The sequence below is a fragment of the Zootermopsis nevadensis genome, unplaced genomic scaffold (genome assembly GCF_977971745.1).
Source record: "Zootermopsis nevadensis isolate Lab colony 2312 unplaced genomic scaffold, Znev_1.0 Znev_ptg000001l, whole genome shotgun sequence".
NCBI classification, from domain to species: domain Eukaryota; kingdom Metazoa; phylum Arthropoda; class Insecta; order Blattodea; family Termopsidae; genus Zootermopsis; species Zootermopsis nevadensis.
In genome coordinates, this window is record NW_028259133.1 from 4925602 (window position 1) to 4944215 (window position 18614).

An 18614-nucleotide genomic window follows, 5' to 3' on the forward strand; every position below is an offset into this window, starting at 1 on the left:
ACTGTATTGAACTGCAACTACTAATAAATAGTTTAATTCAGTGTCGTCTGGAACTCCCGAAACCACAGATGTACGAGGTGCGATCGAAAGGTTTCCAGACTGCGCGTATAAAAACCCGTACACTTATCTCAGGTAGTTCCCCTGGGAGTGAACACAACGATCCCAGCGCCGCTGCCAAGCCTGGAAGCATCCCTGGAAATCCTTCTTTGTCAGCCTGTCAAGCACCATCTGCGATTCTGCCTGAATCTCTTCTATCGTCTCAAATCTCCTTCCCTTTAGCTGAATTTTCATCTTTGGGAAGAGAAAACCTTAGAAAGGAAGTTGGGGTCGGTTCTTGCAAGATCTTTGAGCTCCTGACAAACGAGAAGTCGATTCTGCTTCTGGTCCTCAGACAGGATGCGTCGCATGTGGAGTTCTTCCTTTAGAATCAGCTGACAGGTCCCATAGCCTATCCCAACAATGTCGCAAAAGTCGTTGATGGTACGACGTCGATCTTAGTGAATGGCCTGCCGAATCTTCGTAACATTTTTGGGCGTTGTGCTCGAAGATGGTAGTCCAGAACGCTCGTCATCATCGACAGAGGTTCGGCCATTTTTAAAACGTGAATGCCACACAAAGGTTTGTGCACGACCCATTGCAGACTCCCCAAATGCTTGCTTTAGCATTTCATAGGTTTCCGTAGCCGTTTTGGCGAGTCTTTGGCAAAATTTGATTTGTTCATGAAAATCCGCCATTCCGAAATCGCAGGAGGGTCGGTGTAATGCACTACCAAAACGCCCGTAACTAAGAAACAAATGCTAATTCGATGATGCCGGCTGGCACACTGATTCACTATGAATGTAGGCCGCACCCCCTAGCGGCAGAAGCTCGTACTACATCCGGTTTGCCCTCTATTGACACAGTCTAGAAACTTTCCGATCGCACCTCGTATGCGCACTGAGTTGCGAAGTTCATTCGAAAAGTTCCACTTGTCGCTAAAGAAATTACTCCGCCAGAAGTTACAACAAAGTTTTATTCTATGTACAAGTCTTGACTTGTGTACCAATGTGAAGTTCACGCGTAGCGATTGTATTTCGTTATAACATTTTTACTACTAATTATAACGCTTGCAAAACAAAGTGTAACAGCCAACTTCTCTTCTGCAAAGAAATTTAATGGCTAAACATTCATCTGTTCTGTCGAATTTTAAGTTGTCACGGCAGTGAGTACGAAGATGACGGTCTTCTCAACGCCCTGACGATGGACTACACTGCGCTACAACTCAGAAGACAGCCATCTTCGTGCTCATCTGTTCTGCTTCTAATGTTTATTTCCATGGACTTTTTAAATTCGAAATACGTTAATATCGGTGGGTTTGGCAATTCATAAGCGAGAGACAAACATGATATTAGGCAAGTTCCTACAACGTCTGCAAGGTCTGATGGGAAACAGCAGTGCGCGCGTGTATATGGCGTGAGACAAAAGCGGATGAGAAGGTTTAACAGCGAAATGAATCTCGTGTTTCATTCTCAACTACAGTTACACGCAGAGTTGTGTTACTGGATAAAAAAAAGCAGAGAACCAGGTGTGTTTGTAACCAGAGTTGCGAACAGTTGTTGGCGAAGATTGCACATTCAAAATGTGTTTCCCACGCTACTGAGTGTTCCGCTCCTCTTATCTCGGTGGCCGCCCCAAACAGTTACTTCTCCTGTAAATCACTTTTATATCACTGACGTGCAAAACTCCTCACAGATGCATACTGAGGTACCGGGAACCTGAGCATCTGCGGGTCCCAACATTTTCGTAGGACTCCTTGGACGAGGGATCGGCCCGTCGCAAGGCCTCTACCTGTACACAGAAAAACGCGGACAAACATCTATGGCTTGAATGGGATTCGAACCCACGGTCCCAGCGACCAAGCAGCCACTGCGGACCCCTCACAGATGCATACACAGGACATTCGATTCGTTCTGTGAATATAAAATACGATTCTGCTATGATTTTAAATAGTTCAGCATCTTATTCCGGTTGAAAGGAGCATCCAAGGTTTTTGGTGGCTGACCTTGTTGGGAGAGCCCATTATGCGGACCAGGAAGGAGGAGGAAAGGAAGTTTGCCAATTGTTTCCGTCAGTCAATGCAGCAGCCTCTAAGTCGTCGAAGGACAGTGATGCTCAACATCAAACCGGCGTGCCACGAAATTTTCCACCTCATTTTATAATTATAACCATAATGAGCCAGGTCCCCCGTCTCTGCCCGCGCAGGCGAAGGGACTGCAGAGGGTCACTACCATACAACACACACACTTATTTGATTTTACGCCTTTCAATGCCGTTAAAGGTGTTACTCATTTTGTTTAATTACATCTTAAAATAGTAATTCGTAACACAAACAACATAAAGCCCCTCATACTACGTCATAGCTCAGCATAATCGAAGCCCTGAGAAATAAAAGACACTTCATATTTTGTGGAATCTCGAAAAATAATCAGATAACAAAGTAAAAAGTGTCTCTCATGACAAGGCAATCATCGCCCTGATGATGGAGGCAGCAAGAACCTCTGAAACGTCAGTAAACTTATAGCAGACTACACGTCAGAGAGGGCAATTACAGAAGCGTTGGAAAATTTAGAAAGAACTGCAGGAGAGATGGGAGTACGGGCAAATGAGTGAACAAATAAATACACGAAAATAAAAAGACCAACAAACCATTGAGAACGAGTTTAATACCTGGGCAGTCTCGTCGAGAACACTTACCGGGTAACTGCTGATATTAATCGTAGGATAAGAGCAAACCGCCTCTACCATGGATTAAAAGGACAAGCTAAAATCGAGATACCTGAAAGAGAAAGCCAAGGGCAAGCTCTATAAGACCCTAATGAAACCTGCGCTTGCATATGGGACTGAGAGCTGAACTCTCACTAAAGAGGATTAGCAAAAATTGAGGATTTTTGAGAGGAAAGATTAAGTAGAATTTATGGACCAACAGGAGAAAAGGGGGGATGACAAATTAAGTGCAACTGTGAGCTATAAGAATTATATAAAACCCCTGAAATAGTAAAGACTTTTCAAATTGGGGAGGCTCAGATGGCTAGGAAGCTTAACCAAAGCAAACGAAACATCTCCATGCAGGAAACTAACCTTCCCCAAGCCCGGAGGTTAGGAGACCCAGCTAGAGGAGGCTGGAAGGTGCAGAGAAAGACTTTACAATCCTTGGTGTACGAGAATGGAAAACAAAGGAGCTGGGCAGCCAAGACCCACACAGGATTGTACAGCCAGCAAATACCAATAATTTGTAGCTCGCTGCATCAGTTCCTTTGTCGACAGTAAGTCTGGTTTGCCTTCTAGTAACCCTAAAACTTATATCAGTGGACAGCTGAATTGTATACAAAGGATTACAGAGAAGTCACGCAACCCATATATACCACCAAGTCCTAATACAGGAAATCGACTAGGAATTAAAGCGGGGTTCACCATCGTCATACCACGAAATATTATACGAAAAACAGTGTCTCCACCTGTGACCAAGAAAGGAAGTAGCTTATCCGTTCCAAATGCTCCCTCTTTTAAAATTCAGTGCAGTGGACTTGAAACAGAATTTCGACTTTCATTAGAGTAAATATTTCCTTTGACATGAGTCAGAAAACAATACAAGACCATACTGTTAATATAACACGATAATTTTCGTTCCTTTTTAATTATAACGAAAACACGTTATGTTAAAACAAAACACTGCCGTTTACATGCTAATTATTAGAGTAAAATAACATGTAAAAGGCAATGTTTTGCTATAAAACTAACAATATCACTTGTAGCAGGGAAAATTAACGCCCGACACAAACCGGTCTGTGTATTCTTGCGCTATCCAGTCATCCCCCCCCCCCCTACGAACCCCACTCTCTCTCACTTGTTCTCTTTCTAACTGGATTTCACAGCGAGAGCTACCCACATAGCCCCGTTTGACCTACATTCTGCTCGTATGCGATACGAAATACCATCAACTACACAAGTGTTCTCTGCAAAAATCACAAAGCTACTCTCCAATACAACAAATACGCAAGGATTTGGCGGCTTTTTTACTCTGCTCACAGCGTATATTATTATTTGCTGCAGTTAAACATTGGTTTAGTCAGCGCTGAACTGGAATTCCGGTAACTAAAAGCTTTGAAATACAAGCTCGATGTCACAATGCTAAAAAGAAAAACTGCAATAATCAATGCTAACAATAGGTCGTACACTGACGCACGATTAAAATGGTTTATTTCGAAAACTAAAACTACTGTCCACAGATCAGGAGAAAAACCCGGTGCGGGGGGAATGTTACTTATCAGGTGGACTAGAGGACTGCTATTGGTGGGAAGTGTGATACGTCACAGTTTTACGCTACTACACACAGACTGAAAACATCAGGCAGTTACGAGTAGCGTGTAGTGAGCGCACCTCTAATGTGTTCTGCGGGTGTTGCGATAATATTCTAGATTAAATCGCTGTGCCTCTGTGAGTTAATCTTAAAGCTGTACCCATTAGAACACATGAAAGCCTGTCGTCTATTCGTTCAGAGGTTGTGGAACGAATGCTTTTAGGATGGGTCGTAACTCGCCGCGAAATCTTGCGCATGCGCGTAAATCAAATTCCTAGCAGGGATTTTCTCCTGATCTGCGGACTGTAGGTATCAGGTGGACTAGAGGGCTGCTATTGGTGGGAAGTGTGATACGTCAGAGTTTAAGGCTACTACACACAGACTGAAAACATCAAGCCGTTAAGAGTAGCGTGTAGTGAGTGCACCTCTAATGTGTTCTGCGGGTGTTGCGATAATATTCTAGATTAAATCACTGTGCCTCTGTGAGGTAATCTTAAAGCTGTACCCATTAGAACACATGAAAGCCTGTCGTCTGTTGTTCGTTCAGTGGTTGTGGAACGAATGCTTTTAGGATCGGTCGTCACTCACCGCGAAATCTTGCGCATGCGCGTATATCGCATTCCTACCAGGGCTTTTCTCGTGATCTGTGGACTGTACTTGCGCCTTTACAAAGTTGACAATTTCGGTTGCAACCTCCCCATAATTTTTTCGAAAACGTATTAACTATTTTAATCTCAATGTATTAATATGCGCTTCGTTACTTATGCCTTTTAAGTACCTCATTCACTCTGGTGCTTAATTAATGAACATTCGGTTTGTTTAAACGGCGAGGAATTTATTAACTAAGGAAGGCTTTGCTACATGTTTACCACCACCTTCAATCCTTTAACACACACAAAGCGTAACGTTTCATTAACCTACCAAACAAGCAAAACGCCAATACGAAAGCTAGCCATGAGGAACTCGCATGCAGCATTTCAGGGCAAACGAACAGGCTCAAGGTGAAACTGGTGAACCCTCGAGGCAGACGCCGTGACCTGACCCAGGACGAGACTCGATCAGCGGGCCAATGTCTGACCTCGCCTGATGTAGCACGCGATCTGCCGTCTCTCTGCGGGAATTACTCCCCGCAGACGATGTACAATTTTGTTTCGCGAATCTGATAACGCGATAATACCACAGGGATCACATGTTCTAAACACACACAAAAGAGTAAATAACAGACATCAAATGTTAAGGAAACAAAATTAATGAAAAACTAATTTGTAGCAGAGTACATCATTGGCCATGACACGACATGATTATCTGATTACAACTTTTATAACTTTCCTCTTCACATCCAAGCAAGATTTTAATCAGAAATCGAGTTAAAAACACGTAAAAAGTCGATACTCGATGTTAAAATTCTGTTTACAGACTTTGGGAATAAACTCCATTTCACGGGTTTCCATGGTAACGGATACTGGGTATTGTCCCCAGTAACAATAACTTTCGAACAAACTAAACTCTCTTACTTCATTAACCTTCTTAAAATGACACGCGGACGTAACACTTTAAAAGAAACCCCTCAAAATACCAACAGGGGGTAATGCGCAATTCTGAAGTGGGGGTAAAAACCCATTAGGAACACTAAAACGAAAATACCTGATATCGTTTTAGAAAAGAGATTTGGAAAATGCCACAAACCAAATATAACAAGGCTACAGGGCAAAATATAATCAAAACTAACATTACGGTAGCAGAAGCCGAAGGTTCAATCCCCCGCCACGCCAGGCTCCATACATCACAACGTCCCTCTTAGTTTCGTCTTAATCCATCTCTCACCCCCCCAGTGTTCGCATCGGCAGGTTTGCAACTGGTTTCCCCACGGAAATTCTGTATGCATGGAAACTACGTACGTCTTTCCCGTAATTAAGAGATGGATCTGACGACACTACAAAGCGTCGCGGAACAAAAAAGTAATTTCTATGTAATGTAAAAACGTTTACAGACGTGGTTTGGTCTCCACTTACATCACTGCAGTAGTTTAACAAGAATATCCAACACTTTCAGATAATCGATTATTTTGTAGTTTGGAGTGGGCCCTATTCCGACGAAAAGCATAAATTGCTTATACGGTGTGTTTATTTTATGGTGTATATGTTACCGTTATACCGCCACGGTGGTCTAGCGGTTAGAACGCTGGCCTTGTAATCCTGGGGTTCGATTCCCGGTGGTGCCCAAATTTATAACTTGTGTTGGGCAAGGCCGTGGTCTAGGCAACACGGAGTTTTCCTCCGTGGCATTCCAACAATTACTCCATTCACACACAGAAGAAGGCAATGGCAAACCACTTCTGGATCATCTGCCAAGAACGTATATGAACAGGTCCCAGTCCGAGAAAAGGATGGAAGGATCCTGTTCATATGGACCTGTCGTCAGACAGAACACTAAATAAAATGTCACCGTAAAAGCCCGAACGTTGGTGAAACCTATGATTTACCAGACAAACCTAGGTTTTAACAAACTGTTAGTAAAAGGCCGATAAAAGGACTATTCGCGTCTTATTTCGGGGGTCTTACCAACGGGTGTTGGTAAATGTTAGGATTTACTAAAACGTTTAGGTTAGCAAAAAAATGCTTCTGGTGTGTTATGCATTTCCAAACGTCACAAAATCTCACCTTCTCGCAATAAGTAAGTCTTGAAACAACAGTGAAAAAAAAACTTTGATTATTGAAATGTCTATTTTTTATTTCACAATTTTTCTATTTCTTGCAATGTTTTTATCTATTATTTTGACTTCTGTTAAACTTTTTAAAAATACAACTTAATGTATGTTTCTAAACCCCGAAAATGGGATTTTACCAACAGTGAATGGTGAAACTTCGAAATAAGACGTGAATAGTTCTTTTTCTGCCTTTTAACAACACTATTTGGTAAATCCTAGGTTTCACCAACATTCGTGGTTTTACGGTAACATATACACCATAAAACTGTCATGATTCTTACTTATATGCAATAAGGGCAGTGCTCAAGTCCTAGAACACGCCAAAACATTAACACATGGTCGCAGCCATATTGTTAGCTCTCACAGATGACGACCAGAGCGAATCTGAGCGGCACAGCTGACTCGAAAACTCACAAAAAATAGTCACAATAAAATATCTAAAGTAATCCTACGACAACTACTACGATAGTCAAATAAGTTTATGCAATAAGTTTCACGCTCGTCCTACTGAATTTTAGGTATCTACAATTAATTTCGTCTAAATGCATGTAATTTTATACAGGAAAAGACTTAAATGTAACAAAGCCACTCATCAAGTTTAAATTGGTCGTTTCGCTACTTTAATGTACAACACTATTTCCACAAAGCGTGTAATTACTGATACGTTTTTATAAACTGAATTATAAATAAACTTTTAACGCTTGTTCAGAAAATAAGATTTTGTCAAAGATGTAATTAAAAAAGCCCAGACTACAGGACAGTAAACTAATATTTACCGAGCCATTTAAATTCAGATTCAGTTATGTTCTTTTTGAGTAACTCTATTTAAAAACAAAACTGAATATTACTTATTATGCTTCTGAGTGTTTTAATATATTTATATTAAACTTGAAACACAACTGTTTTGTCACATATTCATAATACGAAACAGACCACGGGGGCACGCAAACACATTAATGAGAGGAAAACCGAACAGCGTTTCTATAGGCAAGCCAAGCGAGCACACACACACACTGTTTTAGAGATCTACTTTTCTTTTCGAATGCCAGTAAACTACAGTGCAAACATAACCGTGAGAAAAGAAAATTGAAAAACCATCAAATATCGTACTGCAACAACATGGCCCCACTCGTTTATCACATTACAGACTTCAAATTTCAATAGAACTATATAAAAAAAAATTACTGTGTGAAAGAACAAAATTATAAGGATCTCTGTTACAGTGTGAAGTATTTGTTATTGGTTGGAACACGCAACCACTCATGCAGAAACTCATCATTTTAAAGCGAACTTTTAATGCCATAGAACCTCACACAATGTGGCTCTTGAAGTTGACGTGAGAACGTAGAAAATTCACGGGCGAAGACAAGCTCACAACGAAGTTTGAAGAAACCTGAGCGAACATCTGCCTTCACGCTTCACTTCAGTGTTTGTTTCGCTCGTGAATTTGATCCGTCTCGCTAATGGATTCCGCATTTCCATGGTACCGACACAATCTCACATCGAAGGAGCCCATTCCACTTACTCAGGTTCGAATTCCGAAAATAACTTTTCTCTCAGAGCAAACACACCTTTCAAGGCACGAGGTAAATAAAAGTAGCGTGGGAAATAACACCCAGTGCAAAGAAAGAAGATAACCTTAAGCGAACAAAAACAAATGAACGAATTAATAATATGGCAGTATCCTAAGCTACAGACAACAAAACCCAGGATAATAAAACCTGAACAAAAGAAAAAACCCGACAAGTTGCTACGGTCAACATATTAACCACCCGTGAATTTCATATACCAAAATTCAGTGTTGTTCCCCTACTTTAAAACAAATACATAAGATTAAACTTCGTGGTAATTGGACTGAAGTATGTTCTATGAGGAGGTATGCACAGCCTTTAAAAATATTACGTTCTTACTGACAAATCGCATCTATTGCTTTTATACGCTTCAATTGGGCTTTTGAAACCCTCAAAATTGTCTTACGTGGATGTTTAAATAAACAAACTTAACCTATATCACAACAGCCGTATATATAATTCAATATATAGTTTATTTAAAAGTATTTTATAAAAGGCAAATATAACAGGCTCTGCACTTATAGTCCCATTCAAGAAGAAGTAGAAGTATGGAAATCCGCTCTATTAGATTACTTTACTATTCAGGCCACTATAACAACAATCTTCTAATTCAGAGTCGACGTCTCTGCTGTTCCTACAGGAACAATGAGACAAAGATCTTCTCACGCTTCTGTATACCTCCTAAACGCGACACGCAATTGTGCGTGGTTAAATAATGTCTGTGTGTAAGACTAACGGTTAATTTCGATATCTGGTTAAGAGGATATCAGAATAAAATATTTTCCAACATCGTTAATACCGAATCCTGTATCGGTTGTGAGTTCTGAACCAAAGCCCAACGTTTTCATATCACAAAGCACGTTTTATTAATGTAGTACCTGGTTGTACCGCGCCTGTCGCTGTAAGCAACCGCAGGGCACAGTTTAATGTATATATAAAGAAAGAAAGAAAGACAATTCAAGAGATCATAAAGAAATAAAATTATCAATCGCGGGGCAGACACTGTCATTAAAATCTAACAGTTCTTATCATGTATTTCGATACAGATATAAATGGACTGTGAGTTTCAAGTCGATATCACCCACTATCGAAACATTAATCAGATATCGAGATACTGGGAGGCCCTCTCCCCATGCCAATGCACACGATAATAAACAAGTTCAAAGCGGATGTGACATTATTCGACCCAATAAAGGGGAACCATATGTCAGTCAGCCAATAAAATGAAGTCCCTCTGATGACAGCATGTAGTGGTATTTTAACCTGGGGTGCGCCGCGATCCCGACATGCCAAGGGTAGGCGAAAAAATACAGAATGTCCATAAAAAACCTTTACAACTTCAAGACTTGATAAAAAATTAATGAGTCAAGTTAACTGGATGGGGTTTGATGCTTGTTAAACAGCGTCTCTCAAAGTTTTATGCACATAAGTCAGTACACCTCTACATGTGCACACTTAGTTGTACGTAGCACATCAAGCCGATAATCGATTTCCCTCCATGTTCGCTGAAGAATCTCTGCATTAATGGTTGCAATGGCTTCCACAATCCTTCGCTTCACTTCATCAATGTTGGGAACCTGTGTACGGTACACAAGATCCTTAACATAACCCCAAAGAAAAAAATCCAGCGGGGTTATGTCGGGTGAACGAGGTGGCCACGGTATTGGACCATCTCTCCCAATCTACCTATCAGGAAACTGCTCGTTAAGGTAACCGCGAACCGCCAACCCCCAGTGGGGTGGTGCTCTATCCTGCTGGAAGATGACATGTTGTTGAATGTCCTCCAATTGTGGGGCAGCAAATTCCGTCAGCATATCCAGATACACATTGGCTGTGATTGCTTTTTCGGCGAAGAAGAATGGCCCAATCATTCGGTCACACATGAAGCCGCACCACACGTTAACTTTCGGGCTATCGCGCACAAGTTCTCTGGCCGCATGGGGGTTTTCGGATGCCCATATCCTTACGTTGTGCCTGTTAAGTAACCCCGACACATGGAACGTTGCCTCGTCACTAAAGAGAACACGCTCAAGGAAGCCTTCCTCGACGTAAATTCGAGCCAGCAAGTCGACAGCAACTGTGCGGCGTGGCCCCTCATCTGGCTCAAGAGTTTGCACTTTGTATGCGTACAGTCTCAGATTCTTGTGCAGAACTTTGTGGACGGTCGAACGTGGCAACTCCAATTGTCTGGCGGCGGTGCGAATGGACTTTCCAGGGCTACGGACAAATGCACCACGCACACGTTCAATGTCCGCTACGCTTGTGCTTGGTCGGCCACTGCCTTTTTGCTGCAGAACACTGCCAGCCTCCATAAATTTCCTGTGCCACTCACGAATTGTGTGTCTTGATGGCGGTTCCCTTCCATATTTGGTCCTGAACTTGCAATGCACCTTCGTATCTGATCTTGTCTCGATAAACCAAGATACACATTGTGCCTTCTCCTGTGGAGTAGCCATTTCCTGTAATGTTAAATGTCAGTCGACGTGCACACCTTCTCTTAAAAACTTTGAGAGACGTTGTTTAACATGCAGAAAATATCATCCAGTTATCTTGTCTCATTATTTTTTTATTTAGTGTTGAAGTTGTAAAAAAAAATTATGGACACCCTGTACCATAAATTCAGTGCTGCCAACTTTGTTCAAATCTCCCTTTACGTGCTAAATACAGGGATATATAGTATGCAGATAAATTATATGATATGAAGGCTTCGCGGCGACGTAATTAAATAAAATTTTCTCGGGTGGACATGGTTAAACGATGAAACCGACGTTTCTGGGACTATCTCTGTCCCTATCAATACTTTAAAAACAGTAATGTACTGATAACAACACCGTATAAAAAGAATTATGGGCTAAGGTTGGTATTTACTGTAATTTGCATCGTCCTAGCAGAGAAATGTGTTGACGTGGACAAGAGAGAAGTAAAAGTTTTGTGATTTAAATAGCACGTCTAGCTTTAAATTGTTAAACTATTTATAATACTATAAAATACATATTTTATTTTGTTTTCGCGTGTGAATTATCGGAGCTGCAACAGATGCAGTGTTTCTGCGCGGAGAGGAGGAGATGATTATACTAATTTTAACGGCTGGGGTAGGAAGATTTTGTGCACCCTTGAAAACCGTCATAACTCTCGGTGACCCGACAAACGATGAGTGCTTCCCGAATAAAAATGTCAGTAGCAGTAAAGATGCGACAACTTGACCGCTACTCTTCACAGAAAATGACAGTTAACTTATCGATTCCTGGTTATACAATTACTTTCCAGGTTTACTGAGAGTTTAATTGTACAATACTTTCTGATTAATGGATCAAGAAAAATGTGAAATCAGGCAGCCGTTGCCTATTTTAAAGTATCCGACTGTGAAGCATTTGATGGATGGACTGTGTATTGCCATGGAGAACTCATTTCAAGATAGTTGACGTACGGGACGAGATTTGAAGCCGGGACCTCCAAAAAACGAAACAATAATACTACTCACTCGGCCTCGATTTTCGATGAATCTGCCAATGGGTCTGATGCAATTCGAATATGTCATATAATTAAGTTAATCTGTGTTTATGAAGTCCCCACCGAAACAAAATCCTAAATATGATATTGCCGACATTAATACGCAGGCCTAATAGTGAAAATCTCATATAGACAGAATTGATCGTCAGGACACGTGGGGCATAGGAGAATGACGGTTAAAAAACAAAATTTGAATAAAATCCACTCCCACAAGCGTGAGAAACCTTTTAAAATCGCATATTTTTAACACCATGTGATAGATTGACACAGTTAAATTATCTTCCATCTGTACAGCAACCAATACCAGTGATTAGCAAAGTGGCTTTAAATATTAATTTCATTAGTCACACGTAACACTCCTCAAACACTGATCTCTGCACTGTACTTTCAAAAACAATTTAGTAATGTTTTCAAACACTTTCCTCAGGCGTGTAGAAAAGTTACAAAACTTCGTTTAATAAAAATTTCAATTAATAATTTATTTTCCACTTACGGATAATATTTCCACAAACGTTACAAAATGTGTTACATTTAAAACGTATTAAATAAGATTTATTACATTATAACAATTTCTATTGCTGTTTGATTTTGTCCTTAAATTCACGCCCTCAGACAAGTATCAGGAGACAAGACAAAAGAATGATTCACCCGCTCCGGAAGTGCAACGTTGGACAGACCATAAATGTCCATACCTGTAACTCCGGAGGCCCGCCCTCGTCTCGGATCAGCAAGAGGTAACTCTGGCCATCAACGAGGATCTCCTTTTTGAAGCGACCTCCCTCAGGAGATTCCTCCTGCATATAAGAGCCAGTAAGGTAACGGTGCACCAGCGCCGACTTTCCGGATGACAACGAACCCACGATCCCGAGCCTGAGGTCGGGAACACCGCGGCTCAGAGTCCATTCTTGGCTGTTCACAAACGAATCTGAAACAGAAACAACAGCTGTCAATGCACAGAAAACAGACAACTCTTTAAAACAATGTATTCTGGATGTACGGAGGCCTGCTGCTACAAAAACATTAAAGATATCCAAAGAATTTTACATTCAGTACGAAATAAAACGAGATCAAACGCCGAAACGCATATGGAAGTCCACATATGATAAATACAACAAGAAATTCGACCGATTTGCGTAAATTAAAATGCCTATATGTCCACATTTCAATCCATATAATAATACTAGCAATATCTGTAAACTAATACGCCTAATTATATAATTTTGTGACACCTTTTATTCCCCGTCCCCGACTATGTACAATTTATAGGTTATAATCCATATTGGACTGCCACGGTCGTCTAGCGGTTAGAACGCTGGCCTTGTAATCCTGGGGTCTCGGGTTCGATTCCCGGCGGTGCCCGAATTTATAACTTGTGTTGGGCAAGGCCGTGATCTAGGCAACACGGGGTTTTCTCCGGGGGCTTCCCCGGTTTCTCCGTGGCATCCCAACAATTACTCAATTCACACACAGAAGAAGGCAATGGCAAACCACTTCTGGATCATCTGCCAAGAACGTATATGAACAGGTCCCAGTCCGAGAAAAGGATGGAAGGATCCTGTTCATATGGACCTGTCGTCAGACAGAATACTAAATAAATAAATATAAATAAATCCATATTGACGTGTTATTGGTGACAGGTAATAGAATATACAGAATTATATAGAAATTATCAACAAGTGTGTGATCTATACAAAACTTCTCAAGTCCATATCAAATTTTTCATTAGCTGCTGACATATAACCGACAAGACATAATTAATTTTCATTTCCTTCTTCTCCAGAACACAGCATTACGTAAGAAATTTAACTGCTGTAATGTTTCACGAGTGCCCGGATCCGGCTTGTAGAATGGACGCCCGTTATTAACGGGTTTGTGAATACAAATACAATATTCGTTGCTCATCCGAATACAGCGCTACAGCAAGGAACTTTCTTCACTCGCCCTGACAAGGTTAATTTTATTAAAAAAAATATCAGATTTGAAAAACATGAAATAGCATTCTATTAATTGAACACATTATGGAAGGATGCTATAAGATGGCTTTTATCATAAATTAAACGAGGCTCTTTCACTAACACTCCCTCTTTCTATTCGTAAAAATACGAGGGTCGCTCATTAAGTAATGCCCCACATTTTTTTTCTCAGCCAATAATGAAGATAGAAAAGTGTACTTTTACATGCTTGAGATTTGATGTTTCCCGCGTTCGTGTACGGAGTTTCAAATGATTCCAACCGATAGCGGAGCTGTAGTGAACTGTTAAAATGGCGTCTGTGAACGACTCTCGTTACAAGCAACGAGCTGTAATTGAATTCTTTGTTGCTGAAAAAGAAACTGTGGTGAACATTCATAAACGTTTGTGTGCTGTGTATGGAAGCTGTGCAGTCGATAGGAGCACCGTTGGTCACTGGGCTAAGAGAGTTAAAGCTTCAGGAAGTGAAGAAACCGAGCTCCGTGATCTGCCGCGCTCTGGGCGTCCTGCCACAGCCACCACTCCAGACATGTTGAACCGCGCGGATGCCATTATTCGTGAGGATCGGCGCATCACAACTCGACAATTGGCCCAACAGCTTTCAGTCAGTAATGGAAGTGTAATTGCAATTATCCGGGCTCTTGCATATTCGAAGGTGTGCGCAAGATGGGTTCCACGAAGTCTCACAGCAGACCACAGGATTCAAAGGAAAACGATTTCTTCTGAATTGTTGGAGCGTTTTGATGCTGAGGGAGAGATCTTTCTGTCCCGGATCATTACAGGTGACGAAACCTGGATACACCACTTTGAGCCGGAGACAAAAAGGCAGTCAATGGAGTGGCATCATCCTCTATCACCGAGAAAGAAGAAATTCAAGTCAACTCCCTCCGCCGGAAAAGTCATGATGACTGTCTTTTGGGACAGTGATGGGGTCATTCTTGTGGATGTGATGCCAAGAGGTTCGACCATCAATTCAGACGCGTACATTATGACCCTGGAAACCCTCAAGAAGCGTTTCCGACGAGTTCGGCCTCACAAGCATCCAGCAGAAATTTTGCTCCTGCATGACAATGCACGCCCTCACACAAGTCCGAGAACCCGGGAAGAAATCACCAAATTGGGTTGGACGGTGCTGCTCCATCCACCCTCCGACTTCCATCTCTTTGGGCCACTTAAAGACGCTATCCACGGAACAAGGTTTGAAGATGACGAGAGCGTGATTCAAGCAGTGAGGACATGGCTACGTGCACAGGACAAGAGCTGGTACCGGCAAAGCATGCATGCACTTGTTCCACGCTGGCGTAAAACCGTACAAGTTGATGGGGACTATGTGGAAAAATAGTATGTGTAAAGGAAACATTGATTTATATTGTCACTAAATTTGAGCCAACTTGAATAAATATGTTCTGAGGAAAAAAATGTGGGGCATTACTTAATGAGCGACCCTCGTAGTTTAGAAAATTTCTGTAAAGTGAGGATATATTGTAATTTTACTTGTAGTTCAAAATATAAAACAATTTTATTAAAATGTCTCATAAAACCACAGCAAGCAATGTTCATATTGTCACTAACTGACAATTAAATAACTCCCTTTTTGAGAAAAGCTCACTTAATAAACGCCACGCCTTTTATAGATCCTGAAGATTTATTACCACATTCACAACAGCCCGCCACCTATCCCTATCATAAGCCAGATAAATCCAATCCACACATTCCCAACATATTTCAGTACGATCCAATTTAACATTGTCCTCCCATCTACACCTAGGTCTCCCAAGTCTTAATGCTCTCCAACCAAAATTCTACATGCATTTCTTATTTCCACCATGCGTGCTACTTGTCACGCCCATATACGTCTCCTTGATTTGCCGAGTATACTGAATCTTCTGACGTATATCAGATACCTCGTCACCAAGTTTCGACAGCTGGAAATATTACCGTCCTCAGATGATTTGTTGTCGTTAAACTGACAGATTCTTTTACTACTGTTATTGTAAGAATACTAAATTATATATTATTGGCTCTTGGGATATAACTCGCCCCATTTACAGCGAAAGCAAGCAATGCTTACACGGAGGAACATAAGACGGCTTGGTTATTTTATCTGGCCTGTAGAAGGGATAGTTAAAATGCCAACAGGTAAAGAAGACCTTCCCATTCGTTAAACAAACACCAATGATCAAAAAGTTTATATAATCACAAAATTGACAATTATCAAGTTTATTTTCAGTATAACCTTTCCTCACAGCCGGACAGTGACCATGATTCATGAACAGACAGCTATCAGCTCCAGTTGTAAGAACGGAGTTACATAAAAAGCTTATACGATTTATATAAATTTAAGTCTTATTTAAAAATGTAGCCTAAAATTAGGCTTTACAATTCCTTGGGTAAGTATCTGAATATCGAACAATATCTTTGATGTTGTAATGAGGGTTTAAAATAATTAAAATACATTAATTAAATATTTTTTACTGTTTTCAAACCTGTTATAATATTTTGTAAGTTGCATGTACGTGTCCTACGAAGAAAATAAAGTATATAGCGCGCACACTCAAATGTCAAGGCTTAAAAGTGGTTCACAGTGCTAAATAAAAGTAAATAAGAAATACGCAAAAATTAGTAACAACAATCATTAAGAAAGAATATACGTTGCACATCATCATAGCAAGAGAACCCTTTAAAGACTAAGTTCATAATATTTATAAAAACAAGATCATTCTTAAATCAGAAAAACGTTCATAATTTCATTCTTTTCAATTCCAGTGCAAAATTTCGTGGGCCATCGTAAGTACATTTTTGCACTGAATCTACTTTTCCCCGCAAACGTCCGGTTGCAAACAGTACACGCATTTTTCGTTTGCGCTGTCTAGAATAGGTTCATCTTCGGAAGAAGCTTAAGTATCAAAATATTCCACAGAACAATTAAATGCACACATTGCCTAGCGGACGACAGACAAAATTGCTTACGACTGATTTTTTAAAATTCCCTTTGGTAATTCACTATCTGATTTTTTTATATATCTTAAACACACTCTGTCACAAAGAAAATGCAAAATTTTGCACAGCAAAGCTTATGTACCAGTAATTTTGCTTGCGTTTCGAACGATGCCATGCACACGTATACAGGCTTCGAGTTTATAGTCGGCGCAGTAGTTTTTGGCCGGTGGAATTTTCAAGGGGAAGGCTAGGAGCGAGTCTCTTGTGCGATAGTATAATGCTGACTGCACCGAGGAGCTTATCGGACTGAACGCCCAAACAAAAGAAATACACTGACCGCGCCACCTCAGGTACACAGACTAGGCCCGCCCGCCAGCTTCTCCACCGGCCAAAAACTACTACGCCGACTATACCTACATGCATTCTTAAACTTTATATTACATGACGGCAAACCGTCAGTTACACGATTCGCCGCCTCTGCCTACAGAGCTTGGGGAGGAAACTCACTTTCTCAGGGCGTTGAATGAAAATGAAGGCGACACTTTCCTCAGAACACCTGGTCACCAGCTTCAAGACCTCATTTGCGTCACAACGTTTCTAAATCGTCTACATACTTTTATTTATAACCTACAGCCTATGTTAGGCTGTAGGTTATATGAGCCGGGATAGCTCAGTCAGTATAGTGACTAGCTACGGGCTGGACAGCCGGGATTCGATCCCCGACGGGGACAGAGGATTTTTCCTCTAGCCTCTGCGTCCAGACCGGCTCTGGGGCCCACCCAGCCTCCTCTACAATGGGTACCGGGGTCCTTTCCCGGGGGTAAAGCCGGCCGGGGCGTGATGCTGACCACTCACCCCCATCTAGTGCCGAGGTCAAGGAAGAGAGGAGCTATACCTCCACTCACCCCCAAACGCCTACATGGCGTATAGTGGGACAAACTTTACTTACTTTACTTTGCTTATAGTCTCCCACCGACCTCTTCCATGCTATTAGAAGCACGAATAAAACATCAGTACACAGAATTAGCGTCAGTGTGAATGATGGGCAGTAATTGCCCCTGGCACTTCCAGTTACCAAACCTACAGCTCTGGAGTACGGGTTGCTGGAACGTAATTCTGTAAAGGTTACGTAATTTCAAGGTTCACTGGTCCATTAATCGACAGTGAATGACTAATTTGACAGCTAGAATTGTTCAAGCAGACTTCACAATTCAGGCTCAGAGTAATTAACATGGCAAATTATTTAGGTCAGAGAACTTGATATTTTCACCTCCCCTACTAAATTACTGTGTGGAAACAAAACATCATGAAGGAAACCAGAGACGATTTCTGTCTTCTAGATTATTGCGCCGTGTAGTCTGGTAGATTTCCACCAACGTTTCAGAGGTCATGCTGCGATAAATCGCCCTGATGACGGAGGCAGCAAGAACCTCTGAAACGTTGGTTGAAATCTACCATACTACACGGCGCAATAACCCAGAAGACAGAAATCTTCATACTCACCGCTGTTAAACCCTCAAATCCTACAAAACCAGAGAAGTTCTAGGTCAGTGATATTCAACCTTTTTTATTCGCGTGCC

At 41.2% G+C, this 18614-nt stretch overlaps 2 protein-coding genes across 4 annotated transcripts in view; both read right to left on the bottom strand.

The window, feature by feature from the left end:
- Positions 1–18614, bottom strand: part of CenG1A (Centaurin gamma 1A) — a 231084-nt gene that overhangs the window by 78434 nt on the left and 134036 nt on the right. For all 3 annotated transcript variants that reach the window (XM_087354613.1, XM_087354556.1, XM_087354679.1), the window contains exon 2: positions 12817–13049. In XM_087354613.1, coding sequence (XP_087210739.1) covers positions 12817–13049 — 233 coding nt within the window. The remainder of the gene's footprint in view (positions 1–12816; positions 13050–18614) is intronic.
- LOC147875168 (uncharacterized) lies at positions 8051–12806 on the bottom strand. The gene has a single exon (XM_087354856.1). It carries the CDS (start codon positions 11068–11070, stop codon positions 10297–10299), a length of 774 nt encoding a protein of 257 aa, XP_087210982.1. The 5' UTR covers positions 11071–12806; the 3' UTR covers positions 8051–10296.

Bases quoted from the DNA above. Each gene is read 5' to 3' on its own strand.
- LOC147875168 (XM_087354856.1), bottom strand. From the start codon at position 11,070: ATGGCTACTCCACAGGAGAAGGCACAATGTGTATCTTGGTTTATCGAG.